This window comes from Natrix helvetica, assembly GCF_964273705.1.
Source record: "Natrix helvetica genome assembly, chromosome: 2".
Classification (NCBI taxonomy): Eukaryota; Metazoa; Chordata; class Lepidosauria; order Squamata; family Natricidae; genus Natrix; species Natrix helvetica.
The window spans coordinates 67,996,862-68,022,247 of record NC_138552.1 but is presented as its reverse complement, the minus strand read 5'-3'; the positions used below and the strand labels follow the sequence as shown (position 1 = coordinate 68,022,247).

Below are 25,386 nucleotides of genomic sequence, written 5' to 3'. Positions count from 1 at the left end.
GACTTTGCTTGTCAGAAGGTCAAAAAAGGTGATGACATGACTTCAGAATACTGCAACCGTCACAAATACGAATCAGTTGCCAGGGGTCTGAATTTTTATCACGTGATCATGGGGATACTGCAACGGTTGTAAATGTGAAAAACAGTCTTAAGTCACTTTTTCAGTGCTGTTGTAAATTTGAACAATCACTAAATGAACTGTCATAGGTACCTGTATTTATCATACCTGATTCTAAATCTGGTAACATATTTACTGCATAAAACTTCACATGTTTATTGTTTGTTTTGTTTTATTGGATTTATATGCCGCCCTTCTCCCAAAGGACTCAGGGCGGCGTACAACATTAAAAAACACATATCACAAAAGTTAAAAGATTAGAAAATATCCCAAAAAAACCCAAACCCAATTAATATGACAATAACATTTAAATAATTAGATAAAATTAACAGGCCAGGCCAGCTTGCTGGAAAAGCCAACTTTTTATGGCCCGTCGGAAGGACCGGAGGTCAGGGATTATGCGAAGCTCCGGGAGCAGCTCATTCCAGAGGGAAGGCGCTCCCACAGAGAAGGCTCTCCCCCTGGGGGTCACCAGCCGACACTGTCTGGCACCCTGAAGAGGTCAACCCTGTGGGATCGTAATGGACGGTGGGAGGCTACTGGTGGCAGTAGGTGGTCTCGCAGGTACCATAGGCCTAAGCCATGGAGCGCTTTAAAGGTCATAATTAATACCTTGAATCGCACCCGGAAAACAATGGGCAACCAGTGCAGGCCGCCTAAAAGGGGTGTAACATGGGAGTACCTAGGTACTCCCATGATAACCCACGCGGCCGCATTCTGGACCAGCTGAAGCCTCCGAGTGCTCTTCAAGGGCAGCCCCATGTAGAGAGCGTTGCAGTAGTCCAGGCGAGAAAGGACGAGGGCATGAGTGACTGTGCACAGAGCATCCTGATCCAGGAAGGGGCACAACTGACGTACTAGGCGAACATGGTAAAAGCCACCCCTGGTCACGTCCGTCAGGTGGTCTTCTAAACTAAGCACCGTATCCAGGAGGACTCCCAGATTGCGGGCCCTCTCTGAGGGGGCTAAAATTTCTCCCTCTATCATCAAAGATGGGACAAGATGCACAAATCGGGATGACGGAAACCACAGCCACTCAGTCTTGGAGGGATTGAGCTTGAGCCTGTTCCTCCCCATCCAGATCCGCACAGCCTCCAGGCATCGGGACATCACGTCGAGGGCATCGTTTGGGTGGTTTGGGGTAGAGATGAAAAGTTGGGTATCATGAGCATATTGATGATACCATACCCCAAAACCACGGATGATCTCGCCCAGCGGTTTCATACATATGTTGAACAGGAGGGGTGAGAGAACTGACCCCTGGGGCACCCCACAAGTGACGCGCGTAGGAGTCGATCCCTGCCCTCCAGTCAACACAAACTGCGACCGATCCAAGAGGTAGGAGGAGAACCACCGTAAAACGGTGCCCCCCACTCCCAACCCTCCAAGTCGTCGCAGTAGGATACCATGGTCGATGGTATCGAAAGCCGCCGAGAGGTCCAATAGGACCAGGACAGAGGAGCAGCCCCTGTCCCAGGCCCGCCAGGGATCATCGACCAACGCGACCAATGCCGTCTCCGTGCTGTACCCGGGCCTGAAACCCGACTGAAACGGATCCAGGTGGATAGCTTCATCCAGGTACTGGGGAAGCTGACGTGCTACCACACTCTCGACAACCTTTGCTACAAAGTGAAGGTTGGAGACCGGACGATAGTTGGCTGAAGAAGCTGCCTCCAGGGAAGGCTTCTTAAGGAGGGGCCTCACCGCCTCTTTCAAGGCGGTGGGAAAGAACCCCTCTCTCAATGAAGTGTTGGTAATCGCCCAGAGCCAGCCTCGTGTCACCTCCCGGGAAGCCGAAACTAACCAAGAGGGACATGGGTCTAGCACACAATTGACAGCACTGAGTCTCCCCATAATCCTGTCCATGCCCTCGGGGGTCACAGGGTCAAACTCATCCCAGATTGTCTCCACAAGATTCATCCCCGTCGGCTCGCCCGAATCTACCCAGTCAGAGTCCAAGCCTGTCCGGATCTGAGCGATTTTATCCTGCAGATACTGAACAAATTCTTCAGCCCTACCCTGCAAGGGGTCTTCCCCAGTTCCTTGGTTTAGTAAGAAGCGGGTCACCCTAAACAGGGCGGCTGGGCAGTTATCTGCGGACGCGATAAGAGCAGAAAAATGTTGCCATTTTGCCGCTTTTATCGCCACTAAGTAGGATTTAATATGAATTCTTACTAGTGTTCGATCAGATTCGGACCGGCTGGCCCTCCAACCACTCTCTAGGCTTATTTTCTGGCGTTTCATCTCCCGGAGCTCCTCGGTAAACCAGGGAGCCACCTGGGATCGACACCGGGTCAGAAGCCGCAAAGGCACAACGTGATCCAAGGCCCCAGTGGCTGCCCTATCCCAGGCTTCCACTAGGGCTTCGGTTGAGTTGTGAGCAAGGGATTCAGGAAAAGTCCCAAGCTCCATCAGGAAACTTTCAGGGTCCATCAGGCGCCTAGGGCGGAACCATCTAGTCGGTTCCACCTCCCTGCGGCGAGGGCTAGCAGCATGAAAGTCAAGCCTGATGAGGAAATGATCAGACCATGACAAGGGTTGAATAGAAATATCCCCTAAATCTAGATCATTCATCCACTGCCCAGAGACAAAAATCAGGTCGAACGTGTGTCCCCCATTATGGGTGGGGTCTTGAATTAACTGGGTTAGGTCCATAGCCGTCATGGAAGCCATCAACTCCCGAGCTGACTCGGGTGTCTCGCCAATGGAAGGCAGATTGAAGTCCCGCAGGACCATAAGCCTGGGGAAATCAACCGCCAATCCAGCTAACACATCCAGTAGCTCTGGCAGGGCCGATGAAACATAGCAGGGAGACAGGTACGTAACAAAAAGGCCCACCTGAGCTCCAAGGCCCCACTTCACAAAAAGGGACTCACACCCGCCTATCTGAGGCACAGTGACCTCCTGAGGTCTAAGACTTTCCCTAATAACCACCGCCACCCCCCCGCCCCTGCCCTGGGCTCTTGGCTGGAAAAACGCCCGGAAGCCTGGTGAGCATAGTTCGCTAAGGGGAACACCCCCCTCATGGCCCAACAAGGTCTCCATAATGCACGCCAGGTCCGCTCTACCCTCTTGTATTAGGTCGTAAATGAGGGGAGCCTTATGTACCACGGACCTGGCATTAAGCGACACCAGCCACAGATATCCGGGTGTGAGTCCCTTGGTGTGAAATGGGGCCCAGGGAGGCAGTGGGGCTTGCTGATTGTATACTTGGCTCCTCGCTATGCATCAGCAGCCCTGCCCGAGCTCCTCGAGCTGATCTCAGAAACGGCAACTCATGGTTATGGGGGATTTCAACCTGACGTCAACGGGGGAAGCGTCCGAGGTGGCTCGGGAGGTCATGGCTTCCATGACAGCCATGGACCTGACCCAATTAATTCAGGGCCCCACACACGAGGGCGGTCACACGCTGGACCTTGTTTTTGTATCTGGGCAGTGGACGAGTGATCTGGGAATAGGGGATTTGGTTGTTACCCCCCTGTCATGGTCAGATCACTCATCTCTTTGGCTCGACTTCCCTGGCGCTACCCCCCACCGCGGGGAGGCGGAACCAGACTGTCCAAGATGGTTCCGCCCCAGGCGCCTGATGGAACCGGATAGGTTCCAGACGGAGCTTGGGCCACTTCCTGTAGCCCTGACCCGCTCTCGGACGGAGGACCTAGTGGCCGCCTGGAATAGGGCGGCTGCTGGAGCCTTGGACCGGGTTGCGCCTTTGCGGCCTCTCCTGCGGCAACGAACCACCCTGGCTCCTTGGTTTACCGAGGACCTAAGGGTGATGAAACGCCACAGGAGACGCCTAGAGAACAGGTGGGGGTCCTCGCGCTCCAAATCTGATCGAACACATGTAAGAGCCTATTCACGGACCTACCTTGTGGCATTAAGACCGGCCAAACATAGACATTGTGCCGCTCTTATTGCATCCGCCGATAACCGCCCTGCTGCCCTGTTTCGGGTGACCCGCTCCCTCTCATCACAGAGGCCGCGGGAAGCTCCTTTACAGGGCAGAGCAGAGGAGTTTGGGGAATATCTGCAGGACAAAATCGCTCAGATCCGGAGTGGATGGGCCCCCTTCAGTGGACCGGAGGAGTCGTCAGCAGCGAGTCTTGAGGGACCATACTGGGAGGAGTTTGACTCTGTTGCCCCCGAGGATTTCGACAGGTTACGTGGGCGGCTGTGAGCCACTACATGTTTATTGGACCCGTGCCCCTCCTGGCTGGTACTGGCATCCTGGGAGGTGACACGAGGCTGGCTCCTGGGTCTAGTGAACGCTTCATTGGGTGAGGGGTCCTTACCGGCCGCCTTGAAAGAGGCGGTGGTGAGGCCCTTACTCAAGAAGCCTTCCCTGGACCCGACGGAACTAGCTAATTATCGTCCTGTCTCCAACCTTCCCTTTTTAGCGAAGGTTGTAGAGAATGTGGTGGCACAGCAATTCCCACGGCACCTGGAGGAAACCGATTATCTAGACCCGTGCCAGTCCGGTTTCCGACCCGGTCACAGCACGGAGACGGCCTTGGTCGCGTTGGTTGATGATCTCTGGAGGGCCAGAGATAGGGGTTGTTCCTCTATCCTGGTCCTATTAGATCTATCAGCGGCTTTTGATACCATTGACCATGGTATCCTATTGCGCCGGCTGGAGGGGATGGGAGTAAGGGGCACCGTTTTACGGTGGTTTGGCTCCTACCTCTCCGACCGGACACAATGTGTGTTGGCAGGGGAGCAGAGGTCGACCCTGAGGTCGCTCACTTGTGGGGTGCCGCAGGGGTCGGTCCTCTCGCCCCTTCTGTTCAACACATATGTGAAGCCACTGGGTGAGAACATCCGTGGTTTCGGGGTTGGATACCATCTGTACACTGATGACACTCAGCTGTACATTTCCACCCCAGACCACCCCAACGAGGCTGTCGAAATGATGTCCCGGTGTTTGGAAGCAGTTCGGGTCTGGATGGGGGACAACAGACTCAGGCTCAACCCCTCCAAGACAGAGTGGCTGTGGTTACCGGCGCCTCGGTTCAACCAGTGGACTCCATCGCTGGCCATAGGGGGCGAGCAACTGCCCCTGTGGAATGGGCACGCAATTTGGGCGTCCTCCTAGATGCCCGGCTGTCGATGGATGACCATGTGGCAGCCGTGGCAAGGGGGGCGTTCCACCAGGTTCGCCTGGTGCGCCAATTGCGCCCCCTATTGGACCGGGACGCCTTACGCACAGTCACTCATGCGCTGGTGACGTCTCGTCTGGACTACTGCAATGCTCTCTACATGGGGCTCCCCTTGAGATGCACCCGAAGACTACAGCTAGTTCAGAATGCGGCCGCGCGGGCTATCATGGGGAGTACTAGGTACTCCCACATAACACCTCTCCTGCGCGAGCTGCACTGGCTGCCTGTGGTTTTTCGGGTGCGTTTCAAGGTGTTGATTACCATCTTCAAAGCGCTCCATGGCACAGGACCTAGTTACCTGCGGGATCGCATCCTACCGCATACATCCCTGCGACCAATTCGCTCTCACAGGGAGGGACTCCTCCGGGTGCCGTCCACCAAGCAATGCCAACGGGCGGCGCCTAGGAGTAGAGCCTTCTCTGTGATGGGCCCAACCCTCTGGAATGACCTCCCCCCTGATATCAGAACTACTACCGACCTCCGCTCCTTCCGACAAAAACTTAAGACTCACCTGTTCCAATTAGCTGGCCTGGCCCATTTATAGTCCCATTTATACCTCCTGGCAAATATTTTACCCTGGGATAGTTTTTATGGGTGTTTTTTAATGTATTTTTAAATTTTTAAAATTTTAAATCTAACTTTAACTATTGTACAGTAAACTATTGCTACCTCCTCCAGCCACATCTATATTTATTTTATATTTATATTATGTATATTTACTGTTTTTAATATGACTGTACACCGCCCCGAGTCCCTTCTGGGAGAGGGGCAGTCTAGAAATCAAATAAAAGTTAAAGTTAAAAGCCAGAGACCAGGGTCCTGTAATCCCGAGCACCCGGGGGTGCGAGAAGGCCGATGAGGGTTGGAACACTCGATCGCTCTTAAACAGCAAACCCGCGTCCTCCGAGCATAATTTGGCCCTCGGCCGCCACCATATCTGCCTCTCCCACAAACCGTAGAGATGGTGAACCCCCCAATGGAATGGCTTAATGTCTCCACCGGAATCCCAACCCTTCCCACCACTCCCAACCCGCGCCCATTAGTTAGCTCTGGCCTGTGCCCTGGCAGACTCCCCCCCCCAAGCCTGTCTGAGCCATCCGAATCAACCCACCCCTCCTCCCCCCTTAAAATTTGGTTTAAAAACCCCTGTAAAAAAACCCTAAGAAATCTCTTCTTCGCATGCCACCTCTCGGGATCCCAAGATCCGTCATTAAGGAAGCGCCTTGATAGGCCAGAAGGCCATCCCCGGGAAAGGGGGAGTTCCCGGAGGGAATAAAGTTCTGTTGCAGTATAACATAGTGGAGAGTGTGGCATCAACCAAACGGGATGACATCATAGGGAGATGGAACGAGGAGATGACATGTCCATGGGGGTGGGGGGCAGCCGGCAGTGTTCAAGGGGGTAGCGGGAAGCTTATGTCCACCATAAAAATAGTCGGTGTTGAGGACAACATGCAAGAGCAACAGCCAGCTGTCAAAATTGCAGCAGATGTTAACTTGCGAGGTGGCGAAGCGGCCAGTGACGGCAGCAACAAGGACAGCGGCGGCATCGGCGGCTGCTCCGACTCCAACAGCTAAGCTCCGCCCATGCCAGCCACACCTATATCCACCGCCAGGGCCGCACTCCGTTGACCCAGTCCATATCACAGAAGGAGGGGCCAAATGGCCCAGTACGGTGGCCCAGGCAACGACGGTGATACCGGGGGGGGCACAACAAAGGACCCACACACACTCCAACCACGCCCACGCCAACTACTGAAGCCATCTTCCGTTGGTGTTAATATCCATGCCAGCTGCCTCAGCCACTCCTCGCTGATCCAATTTATCATGTCCATAAGCAAGGTGGAGGGGGGGAGCAACTGGGATAACACCACAGCGTGGGGAGCGGCAGCTGCAGAGACCCCAGGGTGGGCGTCCCACCGCCACCGCTGACCACACCCACGCCAGCTGCAGAGACCCTAGGCCAGGCATCACACCACAACTGCTGACCACACCCACGCCGGCAGACGCCGACGCTCTCCATTCTCCTTTCACCGCCCACCGCCCCATTTCACTCACAATGTTCCGGTTACAAGGCAGGACATCGCAGATTTTATGGGTTCAAGGGAGCGTGACAATGCAAGTATCTAGGATCGTGATGGAGAATCTATGGCACATGTGCCATAGCTGGCACGCAGAGCACTCTCTGTGGGCTCAAACCCACCGCACATGCACATGCTGTCCCCCCCGATCAGATGATTTTCAGGTCCCTGCCGCGCATGTGGAAGGGAGATGTGCACGTGTGCCAGGGGGTTACACGTGCATGCGTGGGGGGGGTCTCACAAGCTTGTGCAGGGGGCATGTGCAGAGGCGGGGGTGTGTGGGAGTTCACATGCACATTGCATTATGGGTGCACACGCACTTTCGGCACAAAGGTTAGCCGTCACAGTTCTATTTAAAACACAAATATAATAAACTGAAAATGGACAATGGTAACAAGTTATAGTGGAACTATTATTATAATAATTATAAATAAGAAATATAGTGGACAAAAAAGCCATTTAAAACCATTTAATTCATTCTTTTCCCTATCTTAAATTACCAAAATCTAAATATATTAGTGTTACATTTCAGGACATCTACAATGGTCAACAACCAGGGGAATCTGGCAGCAATCCTATTCCAATGCTTAGTTCATAATAAATCAAGCTAATAGAGGTTTTTTTTTTACCAGCTTTGAATGTAACACCAAACTAGGGTTTAAAAACAGCTGAGTCCTAAAACTAATCCTCATGTTGAGACCTGGCAACAGCATTGCCTTACAGCTTGACAGTCCTACCTATTGTTTTTTTCTCTGAACTATCTCACAGCTACTCTTCTTGTGGGTTTTTAATCTCCAGAAGATGAAATAAACCAGAAACTGAAGGAAGGAAAGCTGGAAGATATGATTCCCTCCACAGAGCTGCTTCATGTAGGCCTGCTGAGCTCCGCTTGGAAAAGCTGCTGTCGTAAACATTCAGTACAATGGTGACTGCAAAGTTTGCTCCAGTTATTTGATCACAGAATCTTAATATGGTTTTGTTGTTTCTCACTGACCCAATTAACAGCTCCATTCAGGATCTTTCGGTGGCCTACATTTACACAAAACAGTCAGGTGCAAGAATGAGAAATCAAATTCAGGGCAAACAGAAGAAATTCTCTAGAAAAACCTAAGGAGCTCTAAGGATAGGGAAGACTTCTTTTTTTTTTTAAAAAAAAAAGAAGGATAATTACAAGTCTGCTGACCTAAATACCGATATATCAAGTACACAGCAATACTGGCAAATCATCACATCACCCTTGCCCCCGCAGCCATTTTTTTTTTAAAAAAAAGAAAACTACACTCAAAGCCAACATCCTGGTTGATTTTGGACAAACTGAAGCATGTAAATATTCACCAATTAAAATAACTGACAGCCAGTGGAACTGGTTGGCATCCAGCAGACTGAAGATGTTTACTGGAGTTGAAATGTACAGAATGATATTTGAGTAATGTACGGTTGGATTCCCAGATTGGTAGAAACGTAATAATTTGAGTCCTAACCAAGGAGCTGAACATTATTAAGGTAGTATCTAGGAACCTAGGCAGTTCCAAGCAGGGTGGGTTTTGTTTTTTTAAAATGTGGGTACTCAAGTTTGATAAATTCGATATTTCCAGATATCAAGGGAATCCTTTAACTATTGCTCCAAGGGCTCCGAATCAGTATTATGATGTCACTGCATTTTAATCCACCTATCGTCCTTTTTAAGGACCCGAATAAGTAGATATTGTTTAATAATAATAGCAAAGGTATTGTGGCAGGATGTAAGCAGTTCCAACTAAAGCTGCCTTTTGCAATTGACTGATGGTGATTTTGTCAATGCCAATGGTGTTCAAATAGTATTTCCGATGTTTTGGGATTACATGCAAGGTGCCTATTGCTATTGGTTTCACTTTCTTTGCTTTCTTTTACCACATTTGTTTTACTTCTATTTGTAGATTTTTACATTTTACATTTTGCTATTTTCTCTACTACTTTCTCTTCTATTTTGTTGACTTTGGGTATACAATGTGTACTGTCCAGTTTTTTTTATCTTTTTTAATCAACAATTGTTAAGCCTAGGGGCATTATCCAGCAGATGTTTACTTGTTTGAATTCTAAAGTCCCAGAGCACTTTGCCTTTTTCATTTTTTATTAATTTATCGATTTTGTAGTTCCACCTGTCCTTGTTTGCAGGCAAGTGGTATTTCTTGAAGATATTCCAATACACCATTGTTGCTACTTTGCCATGTTATTGTTTGCAGTCACTCTCTGCAATCTTCCTGCAGTTGTTATTATTATAACTGACCCTCAGCCACAGACACATTGTGGTCTACGGAATGGGGACAGGTAGAATAAGTCTTCCATCCCAGCTCTGACAACTTGGACATCTGTGCATGTCGATTGGATGATAATTCTTACCATCATGCTGTCTGGAAGTTAACTGTAATCCAACATATTTTATAGCATCAGTTCTAAACACAATGCTGAGTTCAGTTTTTCAAAGTTCCTCTGAAAATAACCTGTCATCCTATTTGTAATTTCTTTTCACTATTACCCCATTATGAAAATAGCATCCCATATATGATGTCTGGAAGTAGTGTTTGCAAGTTATCTCTTTAATCCTGATGTTAAATTACATGACCTGAGAACATTTTGATTATCACAATTCAAACAGCTGCATATTGCCAAATAACTTTGCCCTAGTTTACTTGTACAATGTAAACATTTGGGGTACCCAATATCATATTCTGTAAATGTGTCAGAGTACATTCTCAGAATTCAGATATGATCAGTAGAAGTTCCAGTGTTTAGTCAAACATATCTGCAAGATAGTGATTTGAAAGGCAGACATAAATCATCTTCAAACTGGTTTAACCACTATGCTATATTTTATGCATTGGAACTAGATTCTACCCGGAGGGTAAGAAAACTAGATATAATTTTATACATAACTTAAGGGCCATGTTGAGAACAGATCATTTAAGAGGATATCAATTTATGTGGTCATCAGAATTGACACAGACTTGATAACACATAGTCAAGCAAAAGAAACCCCTCCCCAATAATAATATACATGTTTGGTATACTTCGATTTCATATAAAATAGAAACAAAAATAGAAGACAAGATAAAGAACTGGAGATAATTATATGGTTATTATAATGGTATAAAATGGTAACCAATAATTACATACTAATATTCCACAAAATAACTTGATTCAAACTTTTCAATATTTAATTATTCTCTCAAAATCTGTATATTTTTCCATTTTTTCTATCTATAAAAAGTTTCTGGAAGTATGGGCAGAAATCACTGCTAACATTAATATTTAGTTTGTGTTTGATACAACAATAGTTGAAATAGATACTCAAGCAATGACGAAACTCATAAACTGATTAGTATCTATCTGCATACCACCCACGAATGAGGAAGTCATACCCAGATTATATAGCCTAAAGTAGGAAGGTTACTTTTTTCTTCTTTCTACAGCTGGGTTCACATTAAGACATGATTTTTTAGAGTTCAACAACTCACAACTGACTGGATTCATGTTTCACACAAAACAGCATTACTTTTTAGCACAATGTGGGAATCTAATCAGAGTATAGGCAATTCTTGTTTAACTACAATTTAGTTCTTGTTCAGCAACCATTTAAAGTTATGGCAGTGTTGAAAGAATGGTACTTAACATTTGGTCCCTGAACTTATGGATGCTGTAGCACCGCCATAGTGACGATCAACATTTGGGTGTTTCAACTTCCCCACCACCTACCTTCCTCCCATCTCTGCCCTATGGACCATCCTTCACAGGGGAGTTCCTCAGAAGACTTTAGCAGTCTTAGCCGTCTGCCACCATTCCTGGGCCTCTACTTTAGCCCCAGTATGGCCATCACAGAGATCTGCAGCTTTGCCAGGGTCCAAATAGACAGGGTGGGGGGATGGGGAGGTGAGATGGGAGACGCAGAGAGTTGAAGAGGGGGCAGAGGAAATAATCTCTTCCCTTACTGAGGCTCAGGGCTAGAAGGGACCTGGCCAGGAATGGCTAGGATTGGGTGGGTTCTCACCAAACAACCAGTGGAATTTGGTTAATGATGGCAAGTGGGACTGCTGGGATTGTCATCATTAAGTGATACAGTCACGTAATATCATACTTTATGCCCACATTGCTTAGTAATGGACATTCCTATCCTAATTCCAACTATAAGGACTATTTGTAGGCGTTTTTATGTCTAAATATAGTAGAGATATCAAACCTCATGTTCAATATTTATACCTGATGCCTTCTGGATACTTCTAACTGTATTTCCAATAAGCCTTTTTCAAGACAGACAATTGTCATATATTCTGGTACTGTTGCTTCAAACCACCTGAAGAGTGCTAAGTTTCCCATTTCTTATATACACCTTTCTTTCACTATGTCCTGGTTTAAAAAAATAATCTATTCAAAGTGCTTGAACATATTATTCATAATGTTTGGTGAACATATTGCTATTCACAAGACCATCACCCCTTCCAGTGAAAGCCAATGCAGTGTTGAACTAGGAATGAGGACACCCAACTTCTAAATTATCCTCACCTGAAAAACTCCCTAGGTGACCATTAGTCTCAGCCCAACCTGAGTTGTTGCTCTAAGAAAAATGAGAAGCAGGAATACTATATAAGGAACCATGGTGGTATAGTGGTTAGAATGCAGTATTGCAAACAAACTCTGCCCACAGCCAGCAGTTCGATCCTGATCGCTCAAAGTTGACTCAGCCTTCCATCCTTCTGAGGTTGGTAAAATGAGGATCCAGATTGTTGGGGCAATATGCTGACATTTGTAAATTGCTCAGAGAATGCTGTAAAGCACTATGAAATGGTATATAAGTCTAAATGGTATTGTTATTGCTATATATCACGCCTTGAGCTCCTGAATGGAAGGCAAGATACATATTGTAATTCCTACATAGATAGATAATACCAATGCACATCTTGAGTCTGCAGCCTAGCATCAACTCATTAACCGAGATATCAGCAAGGAAAAAATATTTTTTAATTCTATTTTTTTTATTTTAAAAACCCTGTAAATTAGAGGAGCATTTAAAACTTCATTAACACAATTTGGTTTTTCAGTAAACAGGCCTACTTCTTTGGTAATCATATACTATCATTCTGCTTGAAACAATACATGAGGACTTCAGAATTCAGACGCATTAGGTCTGTACACCTACGCCAAACAAAGGAATTGCAATTCATTCTCCTGTCTTATTAAACCAAATTAGCTGGACTACAGAGTACTAGAGCAAACATTCTCTCCATGGTACTAAGATAAAAAAGGCAGATGCTAACAGAAACTCTTCCTGCACAAACCTCATTCTACCATCTACAGTACATAGCTTTTCTAAAACAGGATCCTGGACCCACATGTACACCTATTTAGCTAAACCTTTGCAGTAAGTTCTATAAAGTATGACTTAAAAGAAAGCATGCTTCAATACTGATCTTTAATATAGGTAAAGGTTCCCCTCATACATTTGTGCTAGTCGTTCTCGACTCTAGGGGGCGGTGCTCATCTCTGTTTCAAAGCCGAAGAGCCAGCGCTGTCCGAAGACATCACTATGGTCATGTGGCTGGCATGACTAAATCGCAAAGGTGCACGGAATGCTGTTACCTTCCCACCAAAGGTAGTTCCTATTTTTCTACTTGCATTTTTACATGCTATCGAACTGCTAGGTTGACAGAAACTGGAAAAGTAATGGCAGCTCACTCCATTACACGGTGCTAGGGATTCGAACCGCTGAACTGCCAATCTTTCTGATTGACCACCACGTTTCTGATCTATAATTCACAGCATCCCTAATCACTATATTGGCTAGTGCTGCTGAGAGTTCTAGTAATTCTTAATCCCTGGCAAGGATTAAGCAAGCATTAAGTTCAAACAAAGGATTTAAAGTTTAAAAGTGAGGTCTATTGCACAAACTTTTAATGTTGTTTAAAAAGTAAACTCTTAATACTATGATTGTTCTTGCAAAATGCAGTAATTCATCCATTTTAGTCAGTGTAGAAATGCTAAGAAGGATGGCTAAAAATGTGCAATCCAACACATCTGAAATCCTCAAAGTTATAATACATGCAAGTCTTGTGACCTCTAATCATCTTTGTTAAAGACCCAGTTATCAGATTTATGCTATTATTTAGCCATAATTTAAACTAAAACTGTGGGAATCAAATGGTTAGAAACATAGCACAACCCTTGATAGTGGAAAAATACATATGATTACTATTTTTAGTGTTCATAATCACTCTATCTAGGAGATGGGCAGTTCCTAAATATGAGAAATGAGGATGATAGCCAGACAGGCGTAGATGACAGGGGGGGAACAGACAGACATTCAAACAAACAGACCGCAACATATCACTTAATTCATCTACTTCATAAATGGTCACACTGTAGTCTGCTGGCCATGTGTGCACCTTTCCCCCATTCTTGAGCACCTTACTTGAGAGTGTCATGAAATCAGTTCAAATTGAGTGAAATTTAATGTACTTGGTTAAATATGAATCAAGACAGAGGAACACAGCCTGAAGGATGTTTTGACTCTTGTTCTGAAAGTTCCTAATTATATAATATCCTTCGATGTCCCCAAAAGTGCTTTTTCAAAAGGCAACTGGACTTTCTGTTTTTTCTTTGAAGACGTTTCGCAGAAGGTCCAGTTACCTCTTGAAAAAACACTTTGGGGGCAACCAGGACCTGGATGACTGAGAATCTCCATAGACATTTAATATTCTTCTAAAACAGGGGTGTCCGAACTTGGGAACTTTAAGACTTGTGGACTTCAACTCCCAGAATTCCCCAGCCAAGTCCACAAGTCTTAAAGTTCCCAAGTTTGGACACCCCTGTTCTAAAATCTGCTCTCCAAAGGAACCAGAGTTGTTTGAGAATACTATGTTGTTTTTGTTGGCAATATTCCTAATATGGTGCTAATATATTGGGAAATAGCATTTCAAAGAGAGAGAGAGAGAGAGAGACTGTATTATTGTCTTGTTCTCATGCTCCAGTGAGAGCATGAGAAAGAAAGCTTGTTATTTGGACATTCAGGATACAGCTCAGGGAGATATGATACAAAACTCAACCAGATAATTATTTTCACAATACTAAAACCATATACCGGTAGGTGCAAACTGACATCTTCGAACAGCTAGACAACAAACTTTTCAGATTTCAACTATAAAAAGGATTTTGAATACATCAAAAATCTGACTTCAAGCAGGACTACCACTTGGTTAAATTCACTTGACTGTTGGTTTGTTTTCCATTTGTTTGTCTGCTTTTCACTGCACAGGAACAGCTGTTTGAAGAATCAGGACAGGTATAAGAAAGTATACTAGCTTGGAAATGTGCTTGATGGACTCCCACAAAAGACTGCAAAAGACCGAAGACTGCAAAATGATCAGCTGTGGTAGGCAGTACCAAGAGAAAACAGAATGAGATTCCTTTAGAGTCATAAGAAAAGACTTGAAATCTGAGCAGAGCACCTCTATTTACTTGCAGTAACAAGAAAAGACTAGGAGCAACGTGGCACCTTGCAGGCTTGCTGGATGAGAGTTTTCGAAGGTATGTGTTGCATCATTAAAACAAAAACAAAAATTCCCCTGTCATTTTTCTGCTGCCCTCTCTAGCCATCTGCTCTTTAGTGATGCTACCATATGCCACTTCTTTTAACAGGGACGATTGTTAATGGGAACAGCAAATACCAAACATGCTGAAGGAGGAGGGACTAGAGTTCTTTTTATTTAAAAGTTTATACTTTTTTTTTTTACAAAAACTATGCTATGAGGTAGGCAGGCCTGAGATAAAACTGCAGAAGATTATTTCCAGTTAGAGTGAAAACAGCAGCCGACTTTCTCTGCTTCATCAGAAAGCCAGTTACTCATTGGCAACTACCTAAAATTTTAAGAGCTTGAATGCCAGCAAAGCCACAAATACAAATACCCTGCCTCTCCTACCTCACCACCTTTGCATTGATAAGAGGGTAAACACTGACTCCCAGTTCCTTGTAGAAAAGGTAGCTAGTGTTTACCATACTATGAAGAGTGAAAATAGTAAAATACATGATCCTCAACTACCACCCATTGCAAGGCTGAAATAAAAATAATAATAATCATATGGTCAAATGCTGCCCGCAATAGCCGTTGCGTATCGCTGAAGTAATAGTTCAGAAGTTCAACAGGTGCAACCTTTATCCATTCCGAAAACAAAGCTTTAGGTTTGCTTAAAGCGATTTGTTAACAGGCTTGTATCTTCCGGAAAATAAAAGGCGAAACTACTCAGAAGGACTTTTAACGTTTTTTACCTTTGAAGGGTGACTGAAAAAAGTAAGGGCTAAAACTTCTGGGGTTGGTTATGGCGCGCCTTTCCCTTCAGAGGAGTAACAGCGACTTACCTGGGAATGAAGCCCGCCTCCTCCCCGAGCCGAAGCTCAAATTCCCTCCAGGCCTGGCTGGGACCCACCGCAGATCCCCTCGCCGCCGCTGCCGCTACCGCTATCCCGGCAAAGGCACCGAAAGCGTCGCTCTCTTCCCCGGGGAGCTCCTCGCAGTCGCTCCGCCGCCTCTGCGGTTGAACGACGCCGCGGAACCCCCGAACGAATTCGTGGAAGGTGATGGCGCCGTCTCTGTCAGTGTCCAGGCGCTGGAAAATAGCTTCGGCCTCCGCCGGCCGGACCCGCAGCTCGGCGCAGAGCGAGCCGAAGTCATCGCGCTCGATCCGGCCGGAACCGTTCACATCGCAGGCCAGGAAGAGCGAGCGGAGCCGGCCGCCTTCGTCCAAGTCCACCTGCTCCCCCGCGGAGGAGCCCATCGCACGGCGAAGGAGGGCGGCGGGCTGGCGGAGACGCCTCGACGGCTCCAAGCGGCGGGGAACCCCGATCCGGGAAGGAAAGACGCCGAGACCTGATTCCGCGCCTGATTCCGTGCTTTTGCTGCCGGCTGCCTTCCAAGGCCGCCCCTTCTCCGCTCCACCCCTCGAGGAGGAAAAGTTCTTCCAAGAATTTCGCCCCAGCCCCCGCCCTGCCTCCCAGTGGAGAGAACTACTTTGAGAGCGTCCGCCCGCCCCGGGCGTCACCGCCCCGCGGCCCGTCAGACGTGTAGGAACGGGGAGGACGGGGCTGGTCCGTCACAGGTGTGAATTCCACTTCTGACGATTGTTTCCCCGCGGCGCAGCTTTCTTTTGCGGCCCGCCAAAAGCGCCGCATCCTGGAAAGAGGCGGCTTGGCTGCGTAGTCAAGGGTGACGACGCTAATTGACTAGGCGCCAAGGGAATGGCTATAGCCCCGAGTCGAATGGAGCCTTTGCTACAGACCGATTCAACTGTGCCTAGGAGGGGGACGGGCGGCTGCCTTTCTGGCCCCCGGCCTCCTTAATCCAGTAGGCTGCAGGCTTAAAAGCGGCCCTTAGAGAAGGATGTTCCCCTCGACGCAGTTTTCTTCTAAATAAGCGGGCAGCAGATACCGCTGTTAACGGAAAGCCCCAAATTATAAAGAAGTTAACTTGATAATCAACTTAAATACACCCAGAAGCCAAGAGTCACGTTGTCAAGAAATAGGCTTCACCTTCTACTCTCAGCCAGGTTTCTCTTGGCAAATACCCGTTTGGGTCACTTTAATTCTACTTACTTTGGAGAAGGAAAAACGTACTTTTGGGGAACTGCCAACGCAGTCTTCCCTTGAAAAAAAATTATTGGTGGATACACTTTGTGGCTGTCCTGCTTTTTCCCATAAGGTTGCCATTTTAATGCTTTCCTACCTGAGAAGCCTTGTTCCTCACTAGACTTCTCCCCCAAGCAAATACACTTTACATAGGGCTGTGATGCAAATGAAACACCATTATTATTTTACCCGTATTATTTCCACTTTGACAACCAAATTGGAGGCCCATTCTTTGTGAAGTGGTGAGGATGGATCTTGTTTTTGAAAAGAAGATTCTTCTGATGGAACATTTTTGAACCAAAATTCATGAATATGTAATGGCACAGGTTTTATGATACATTTATTTAACTTGGTTGTGATTACCTGGTTTTTACATTCATAGTAAAAAAAAAAATCCCTATCTACGAGCTCATAAATTAATTTGTGACAGTTAAACACAACAAAACGTCATTTTGAAATGTGGAACCCAATCTTATGTACATTGGGGGCTGGGACAAGTTTCAGGAAATAGTGGCACTACAAATTGCAGCATCTGACCTTTCTGCTTGTAGAACAGTGAACACAAAATAAATCACCTGAGACTCTGGAAAAGGAAGTGGCATTTACTTGTAACACTGGTTTTGTGAGATTGAGATTCATTAAGAATAACTAGAGAAAATGTTATCTTGCCAAGCTTGTTTCTGGACATAATTCTGTTTAGCCATACTTTATCAAAAGTTACTTAAGATTGTAACACCTACGTTATCACAGTAAAATGCTCATTTTTAAAAAATGTATTTTTATTTTAAAAATAGCCATTGCATTAAGATCGTAGAGAAACTTAATGACACATTTATCTTAAACAATAACCTGTTCTGATTCTTAGTATTTCACAATACAGAGTCGTTGCTTAAGTTTCCATTAATTAGTGACCACCGAGTTACAACACCACTGAAAAAAATGTACTTGCAACCAGTCCTCAACCTTATGACTGTTGTAGTAGGAGGCAGTGCTTCTTAGTAGTGGTGGCACGCCTAGCAGAGAACATGATGATTGCACCCGAGAGGATGGGGAGGAAGGTCCACTGGGATGGTGGCAGGGGAATACAGCAGCCTCTTCAGGGCAGCTGAAAGAACAGAATTAGGAGAGAGAAAGATGCATGGAAGGAATAGAAGAACTTATCCAAGTAGTTGGAGAATTGAAGTTCTGGGCTGGGAGAGACCAAATCAGGGATTGCTTGAATCTAGGTAATCTTCACCTAACAACCCCAAGATTCATTTTATGACAACTGGGACTGCTTTGTTTATCTACAGAGTTGTTAGTATGGGTTTGGGTCATTAATTGAGGGCCACCAATATGCTGAAATGGAAATAACGAGGAGGCAAAAAGTGAGATACAGTAATAAATAAAGACAGCTTATATCTAGTTGAATCCTTTGCATGCATGTATGGCATACAAAGTCACTTCCGTTGAGATGGGCAGCTATGTAAGTTTGATAAATAAAATGTCATAAATGTTCAATTAGTACCATAAAGGGAGAGATTCAAATTGATTCTGTGGTTTAAGTCCCTTATGTCTGAAAGAGTTATTTTTTATCTGGCCTTTAACTCAAGGCATTGAACATAACTAATATTCCTTCCTCCTATTTTCCCCACAGTAGTAACCCAGTGAGGTGAGCTGAACTGAAGAGAGTGAGGTACTGGTCCAAAGTCCTACTCACAGTATCTTGATTTCTAGCCCAATGCCTTAAACAACTAAAAAAAAAAAACTATATCAAAAGGCATGTTTCTCAAAAAAAGTAAGTCCAACACAAAAACTCTATTTGATTTCATATAATTAAACTGTAATTAAATTTACTTAAATCTTTGTTTTCTAATCAAGCATTTAATATAGATTACAATTTGATAGCATTTGAAGGTCTCAGAGGGCGACATCTAAGGCTTTTAGGAGGCTCGTGCCATCTAAGTATCTCACTTTCCACACACACATACACACCTCTGTTCTACATTTTATTGACTGCATTGCCAATTCAAGCAAGTGGTAATAAAAGCCTTTTAAGTTGGGGAGATATTTTTGATGATGCCAATTTAACGTTTAAGATTTAGACATCATGTTTCACAGAAAAGGAAAACAGACTGCTACAGATCAAAATTCCAAATAGTTTAAGGCAAGAAACTAATGATTTCAATTGAGACACAATTTTTTATGCTAACAGTAACATTTTCTCCTATTTGGGACACTTGAATTTTCCTACCCATCTTTAGCCGCACAGGATGTTCTTTACTATGGCAACCAACCGTTACAGTATGTAAAAGAAAAACCCCTATCATTCTATAAACAAAACAACCTAGATAACTTAGGGACGTTGTTTTTATTTTGGATCCTACTGATGTGGGAGCCACCAGTCCACCCCTAGAATGAAAGATCAGGAAACTCTGGAGGAGGAATATAGTAGAATTATCCCAAAGTGAACCTCCTAAAACCCACCAATTAGAATGGTCTGGAAGAATAATGGAACTTTTTTCTTCCAAGTTGGTACTTTTTAATAAATAAAACTTTCCTTTAGATTCCAAGCACTGCATTGCAACCTTTCATTATTTTTTTCCCTGTTGGTCTTACATAGATTCAGAAGCATAGCTGTAACTCAGACCTGGGCACTTTACAGCCCCTGGGCCACATCCTACCCTTTGGCTGTCCTGTCCAGCCTGCATGGATTGCCTTTATTTTGAAGGCAACTATGTGTGTGTGTGTACACCTATGCACCTTCAAAGCCCGATTGGTTCGGCCTTCCACAACAGTCCCAGTTTCTCATGTGGCCCCTTGGCAAAATTAATTGCCCACTCTGCTGTAAATAAAAATCATCCCAGATTTCCATTTAATCTTTAATTAAACAATATATTTTACAATTCTGTCAGTGGGATAGAAGTTTGATGAGTGCTAATGAAGATGATGTCCTTAGGCACATGAGATTCTGTTGTATTCCCCCTAATTTAACAGAACAGATTTGGGGTACCTTCCAACAGGAAAAGAAGTTACATAATTTAGGAGGAAAGGCACTAAGAAATTAATTTTTGATACTGGAATCCTAGAATCAGATATTAGATTTGGAAGGGAGCTTAGAAGTAATTATCAAATTTTCATGATAAAAGAATTAGCACGTTGACAGCATTTCTGTCACTGATGGATTCTTCAATGTCTTCTTGAATATCACTTGTACAAAGCCCATTGCTCCCGAGACATTTACATTTCATTGGTCTTCATCTCTTAACTCTAAAATATGCAATTTTCTGGTAATTTTCTACTCAATTCTGTTTCCTTTTTTACAGTATGTCCTGGTTCTGTTCCTGCCATCTGAAACAATAAAATGCAAGATGTTGCCATATAGTTTTCCACAGCTACCATCCATATCTATGGAAATTGGTATTCTGCCTCTCTTAATTGTGTATTCCTATACAAAATATAAGCATCTGCTTAAGAATTTTTAATTGGTGTCCAAACATTTGATTGGTTGTTTATAAGGGATTGGTTTCTAAAATCATTATAGTATGATGATAAGGTAAATGTGATAGTTACAGGATGTTTTGGAAAAGCTTCAGATTTAAGAAACATTTTGTGGAGATTCTAATTTAGCTTAATGAGATGAAAGGACTTAGACGATTTTCTTCTGAGGTAATTGACATCCAGAGCAGAGATGGTTTCTGAGATATTTGAGGTAGCTAGGTTGGTCTTCTTAGTATAACCTAGGAAATTGAAAAATATCTAACAGCAAGATTTTGCATCCACTTGTGATACACAGTGTGTCGACCTTATCTGAAAATGCTGTGACCAAAAGGTTATTGGTACACTCTAATCAAAAATTTGCATTTGACTCTCAAGAGAAATGCAATATTGTGGGAAGTCTGATATTTATCTTGCCATAATGTTCAAGCCCTTTGCTTTGACTCTTCTTAAGATCAAATATGGTGTCATTTAGTGTCACAGAAAATGCAGCTTACAAAACAGATGGTTCTTGATGTATTATTCAGGCAGCCAGTTTCCGCCTATGTAGGATTGGCATCAGTTTAGCAGCCAGAGGAACAACCCATGTTATTCAAGGAACTGGCAGAAAAAAAAATTCAACAAAAGACGATTTATTTTTATGAGCCATAGTGCAAGCAATGAAGGCAAAGCTCTCTGCATAAAAAAAGCAAAAGAAGGTTTTGTTCCAAAATATATTGCGTAGGTATTGGTTTTATAAGAGATATCAGTCAGAATGCAGCTCTAATTTAAATATCCAATATCTGGAGAGGTTAGATCTGAGAACATCATGTCATTCAAATTTGGTGATGGTAGTAATATCATCAAAGAAACTGGAAATATATCTTGAAAACAGCTCTAACAAGATTTTCTTCATTTTAACTATTCCGCAGATGGCAAAGAAACACAAATAGGAAGTATTGGATAAAGGTAAGTTTCTACATTTTAACCACATTTTAAAAAATCATAGTCAAACTAAACTATCCATTAGACAATTGCTGAAAGATTTGGCAGAGTTCTCATTCAGGTAACAACTTCACGGTTGCAATTGTCAGGTCATGAAATATTTTAACAGTTTTATTAACTTTTGTAATGGATTCCAAATCAGGTATAAAGCGGCAACCATATAAGTGAAGTATTTGCAGTCTGTTGGAATGAAAAAAAGAACATCAATAGAATTAAAGATGTTATCACACATTGAAACCAGAAATTTCATTAAGTAGGAAGACATTAAAACTACTTTGTCTTTTAGATGGGCTAATAGTAGTGATCCTATTCTTCTTTTTCCCATATCTTTTTCATATAATAAATCTTGGTCATAACCCCTGGCAGTTTTTTAATTATTTTAAACATATCATATACTGAGGACTAAATAACACCGTTTATAAGCTCTAAATAGCCTGATTATTATGACCAATAATCTATAACATCTGGAGACCACTGGGATATCTCTCCTTGCACCTCCATTTCAATAGTTAAAACAAGCTCGCCCTGCTTATTAACAAGTCACCAAAATTAATAGTCTGAATTTTAGAGAGGCTTTAGCATCAGTTTAAATTACACTCACCTTTTGCAGTTTTTACATAGTTTTGCAACTGAATCTAGAGAGATATTCCTGCAGAAACTAAGCTTCAGACACTCTAAGGTATTAAAGCAGAAATTAGCCAACAAGCAAACCCTGAAATCCAAGAACAAATTACATTATGCTTTTACTATAAGATTTGAAAAGGAGATCATTAGACAAGTATCTTGGGTACATTGTACAATATTAGCAATAGCACTTAGACTTATATACTGCTTTACAGTGCTTTACAGCCCCCTCTAAGCAGTTTACAGAGTCAGCATATTGTCCCCAACAATTTGAGTCCTTATTTTACTGAATTGAGTAAAGAATTGAGTCCTCGGAAGAATTGAAGGCTGAGTCAACCTTGAGCTTGGTGAGATTTGAACTGCCAAATTGAGACAGGTGGCAGTCAGCAGAAGTAGCCTGCAGTACAACTGCACTCTAACCACTGCACCACCATGGCATAGACTGCGAAACACATGCTCAACAAACCAGTTGTTAAACCGGTAGAATTCCACTCCTGATTTATATCTCACCTTCCTCTTTATATAACAACTTTAAGTGGCTTAAAACAAATTTTAATCAATGGTAGTATTACGTCACTGCTTGCACTGACAATATAGTTAATATTAAATAGACCCTTAAGATCAGCCTTAATTTTTGTCACCTATTTTCTTTTTAAAATGTGCACATTTTTCACCAAATATCTTACCCTCTTTTGCTTATTGCTGTGGAACTCAAATCAAGATAAGAAATTTTATGGCAATTCCTTGCCAAAGCTTGAACTCCAATATCACTCACGTCTTTACATCCATTAACATCAAGGTACCTGAAAGGATGTAAAAAGCAGTAAACTGACACAGACACTAGCTCCTAGGTACATTGGGAAGGGGGGAGGTGAGAGAGATTTGAAAGAGATAGGGTGTTACTGCTACATGGTATGTCAGTTAACTAATTGGCTATTTAGAAGATAAACTGTTGGTAAGCATTGCTTGTCAGCATTTTGAGGTGTTGTTCTTTCAACCAAGTGGCAGAGAATATTTTTGAACAACATAGATACAATTTTCAGGATAATTCTGCTCATAATTTTCAACCTCTTTTTTAATTTTTTTTTCTTCCCTCCATTATCAATGTTATAATTATTTGATCCTTTAGTGCTATTTTATTCATTTGTATTTTTATTAGTTTGCATGACGTTTCAAACTGAAAAGAAAATATAGAAGCCTAGTTTCATGTACAGTTTTTTGTACTGAGGATGTTTCTATTGACATTTGTAATTATCGCTACATACACAACAATGTGAAATAACAGTTGTCATAATTCTTTAGCTGGTATTGACCTTCATATGCATTGACTTCTTCACAACAGCCTAGGATGCTGTAACATACTAATTGACTTACAACCATTTGTTTAGTGACTGTTCAAAGTTCATAGCACTGAAAAAGGTAACAGCACTTAACAATCATTGCAGCATCCCCACAGTCACATGATGAAAATTTGGGCACTTAGCAAATGGCATGTGGTTATGATGGTAGCAGCATCCCAGGATCAAATGATCAACATTACTTCTTGTCTTACCTTCAAGTGCTATGGAGAATATGTTGTCCCCCTCTTCTTTGTGACAACCTTTCAAATATTGGAAGGCTGCTATCATGTCACCCTTAGTCCTTCATTTTGTTTGTTAGACTAGAAATACCCAGTTCCTACAACCTTTCATCATGTTTTAGCTTTCAGACCCTAATCATCTTTGTCCCTCTTCTCTGTATTCTCCTAGAGTCTCAACATCTTTTTTGTATTGCAGAGACCAGAACTGGACACAGTATTCCAACTAATACTTCATGTGATCTTGATACTATTCCTGTTTATGTAGCCTAGAACTGTATTAACTTTCTTGGCATCTGCAGCACACTGCTGGCTCATACTAAATCCTCCTACATCCCTCTCACAGTTACTGCCGTTGAGCCAGGTACCATCTCTTCTATACCTGTGCATTTGGTTTTTCTTGCCTAAGTGTAAATCCTTACTTTTTTCACCACTAAATTGCATTTTGTTTGACAGGCCCCATTTTTCAAGTCTGTCAAGGTTTTTTCTGAATCTTGAGCTATTTTCTTAAGTATTGGCTATTCCCCCTGCCTTGGTGTCATCTGCAAATTTGATAAGTTCCCCTTCTATTCCTACATCTAAATTGTTTATGAAGATGTTGAAGAGTACTGGACAACTTTTTTATTCAAAGCAAAGCAATCTAACTATCACAGAGATGTGCAACTATAGGATTTCTGATCTCTTCTTTGATTAAATAGATTATAAATGAGTTTCAAAACAGGCAATCTTGCTAAACCCACACTTTATTTATTGAATACATGTTACTTGATTCCTTCTCCGGGTTTAAACTATGATCAATAGTAACCACAACTCTATGATTTTCAGCTTCAATTATAGTTATTTTCCAGTTCTTTATTTTAAATTTATTATTAAAATGTAAAAATGTTAAGAATCTAATACACTTTTATATTTTACTTTTCAAAACCATATATATTTGATAGCACAACAAAATGTTAAGTAGTTGCCACAGATATAGCGCAATCCAGTACAGCTTCAAGGGCTTGTTTAATGCATTTGAGGCCACAAACAGCAAAAAGGCAAAACAAAATGTCAACGTAACTAGGATGTAACATCACTGAAAATTATTTAAATAATGCCAAAATATATAAATTCAAGGACAAGCGCCTTTGCAACATATTATCTTACCTGATCCCTGGCAAATAAATGCTAATTTCAATTAGACTGATGTCAGTTATGTGAGAACACAAATTAAGAACCAAACAATCCAGTTTAGGACATTTCTTCAAAATAGAATGTACTAGAGAATCCCTCATCTGCAGCCCAAGACAAGACAAAAGCAAGAAATAAGGCAATGGGGAGGATTGTCTTTCAATAATAGAACAGAGCTATTCACTGCAAGTCAAGTTCTTTATTCCCAGTACAATAAGGAAACCAGCTCCAGTATATTATTTATAGATTCATGTTCAATGTGTATTGGCATACATTTTCCCATTACTCTTTTTATAGGTTTATATATAAGTCCATGGTACTACTTTCTTAACTATTTTAGAAATATATCAATATATGTGTCAGTCCTGGAAGCTATCTTTTTTGTTGGAGCTGCAGGGCTGCCACATTTAGTGCCCGGAAAAATGGGAGGAGGCATTGCTAGGAGCCGGTGGAAGATTAGCCATAACAACATTCTTTTCTATGGCAGTCAAGGACATTCAGCTTGCACCTCGATGGGAGAGACTGGGGACAGTCTCTAGTTGGGTGGTCTCTAGTT

General features: G+C 43.2%; 2 protein-coding genes across 2 annotated transcripts in view; both read right to left on the bottom strand.

Moving 5' to 3' along the window:
• The window catches only part of RASEF (RAS and EF-hand domain containing), a 46,933-nt gene extending 30,234 nt beyond the window's left edge, over nucleotides 1-16,699 (bottom strand). The window contains exon 1 of the mRNA XM_081944864.1: nucleotides 15,737-16,699. Within this exon, the coding sequence (XP_081800990.1) occupies nucleotides 15,737-16,152 (416 nt within the window). The 5' untranslated portion in view covers nucleotides 16,153-16,699. The remainder of the gene's footprint in view (nucleotides 1-15,736) is intronic.
• A 3,170-nt stretch (nucleotides 16,700-19,869) lies between these two features.
• The window catches only part of LOC309387930 (uncharacterized protein), a 39,996-nt gene continuing 34,479 nt past the window's right edge, over nucleotides 19,870-25,386 (bottom strand). Inside the window, exons 11-14 of the mRNA XM_081944863.1 lie at nucleotides 24,807-24,934; nucleotides 22,771-22,887; nucleotides 22,062-22,172; nucleotides 19,870-21,640 (exon numbers count right to left, since the gene is read on the bottom strand). Of these exons, the coding sequence (XP_081800989.1) occupies nucleotides 21,514-21,640; nucleotides 22,062-22,172; nucleotides 22,771-22,887; nucleotides 24,807-24,934 (483 nt within the window). The 3' untranslated portion in view covers nucleotides 19,870-21,513. The remainder of the gene's footprint in view (nucleotides 21,641-22,061; nucleotides 22,173-22,770; nucleotides 22,888-24,806; nucleotides 24,935-25,386) is intronic.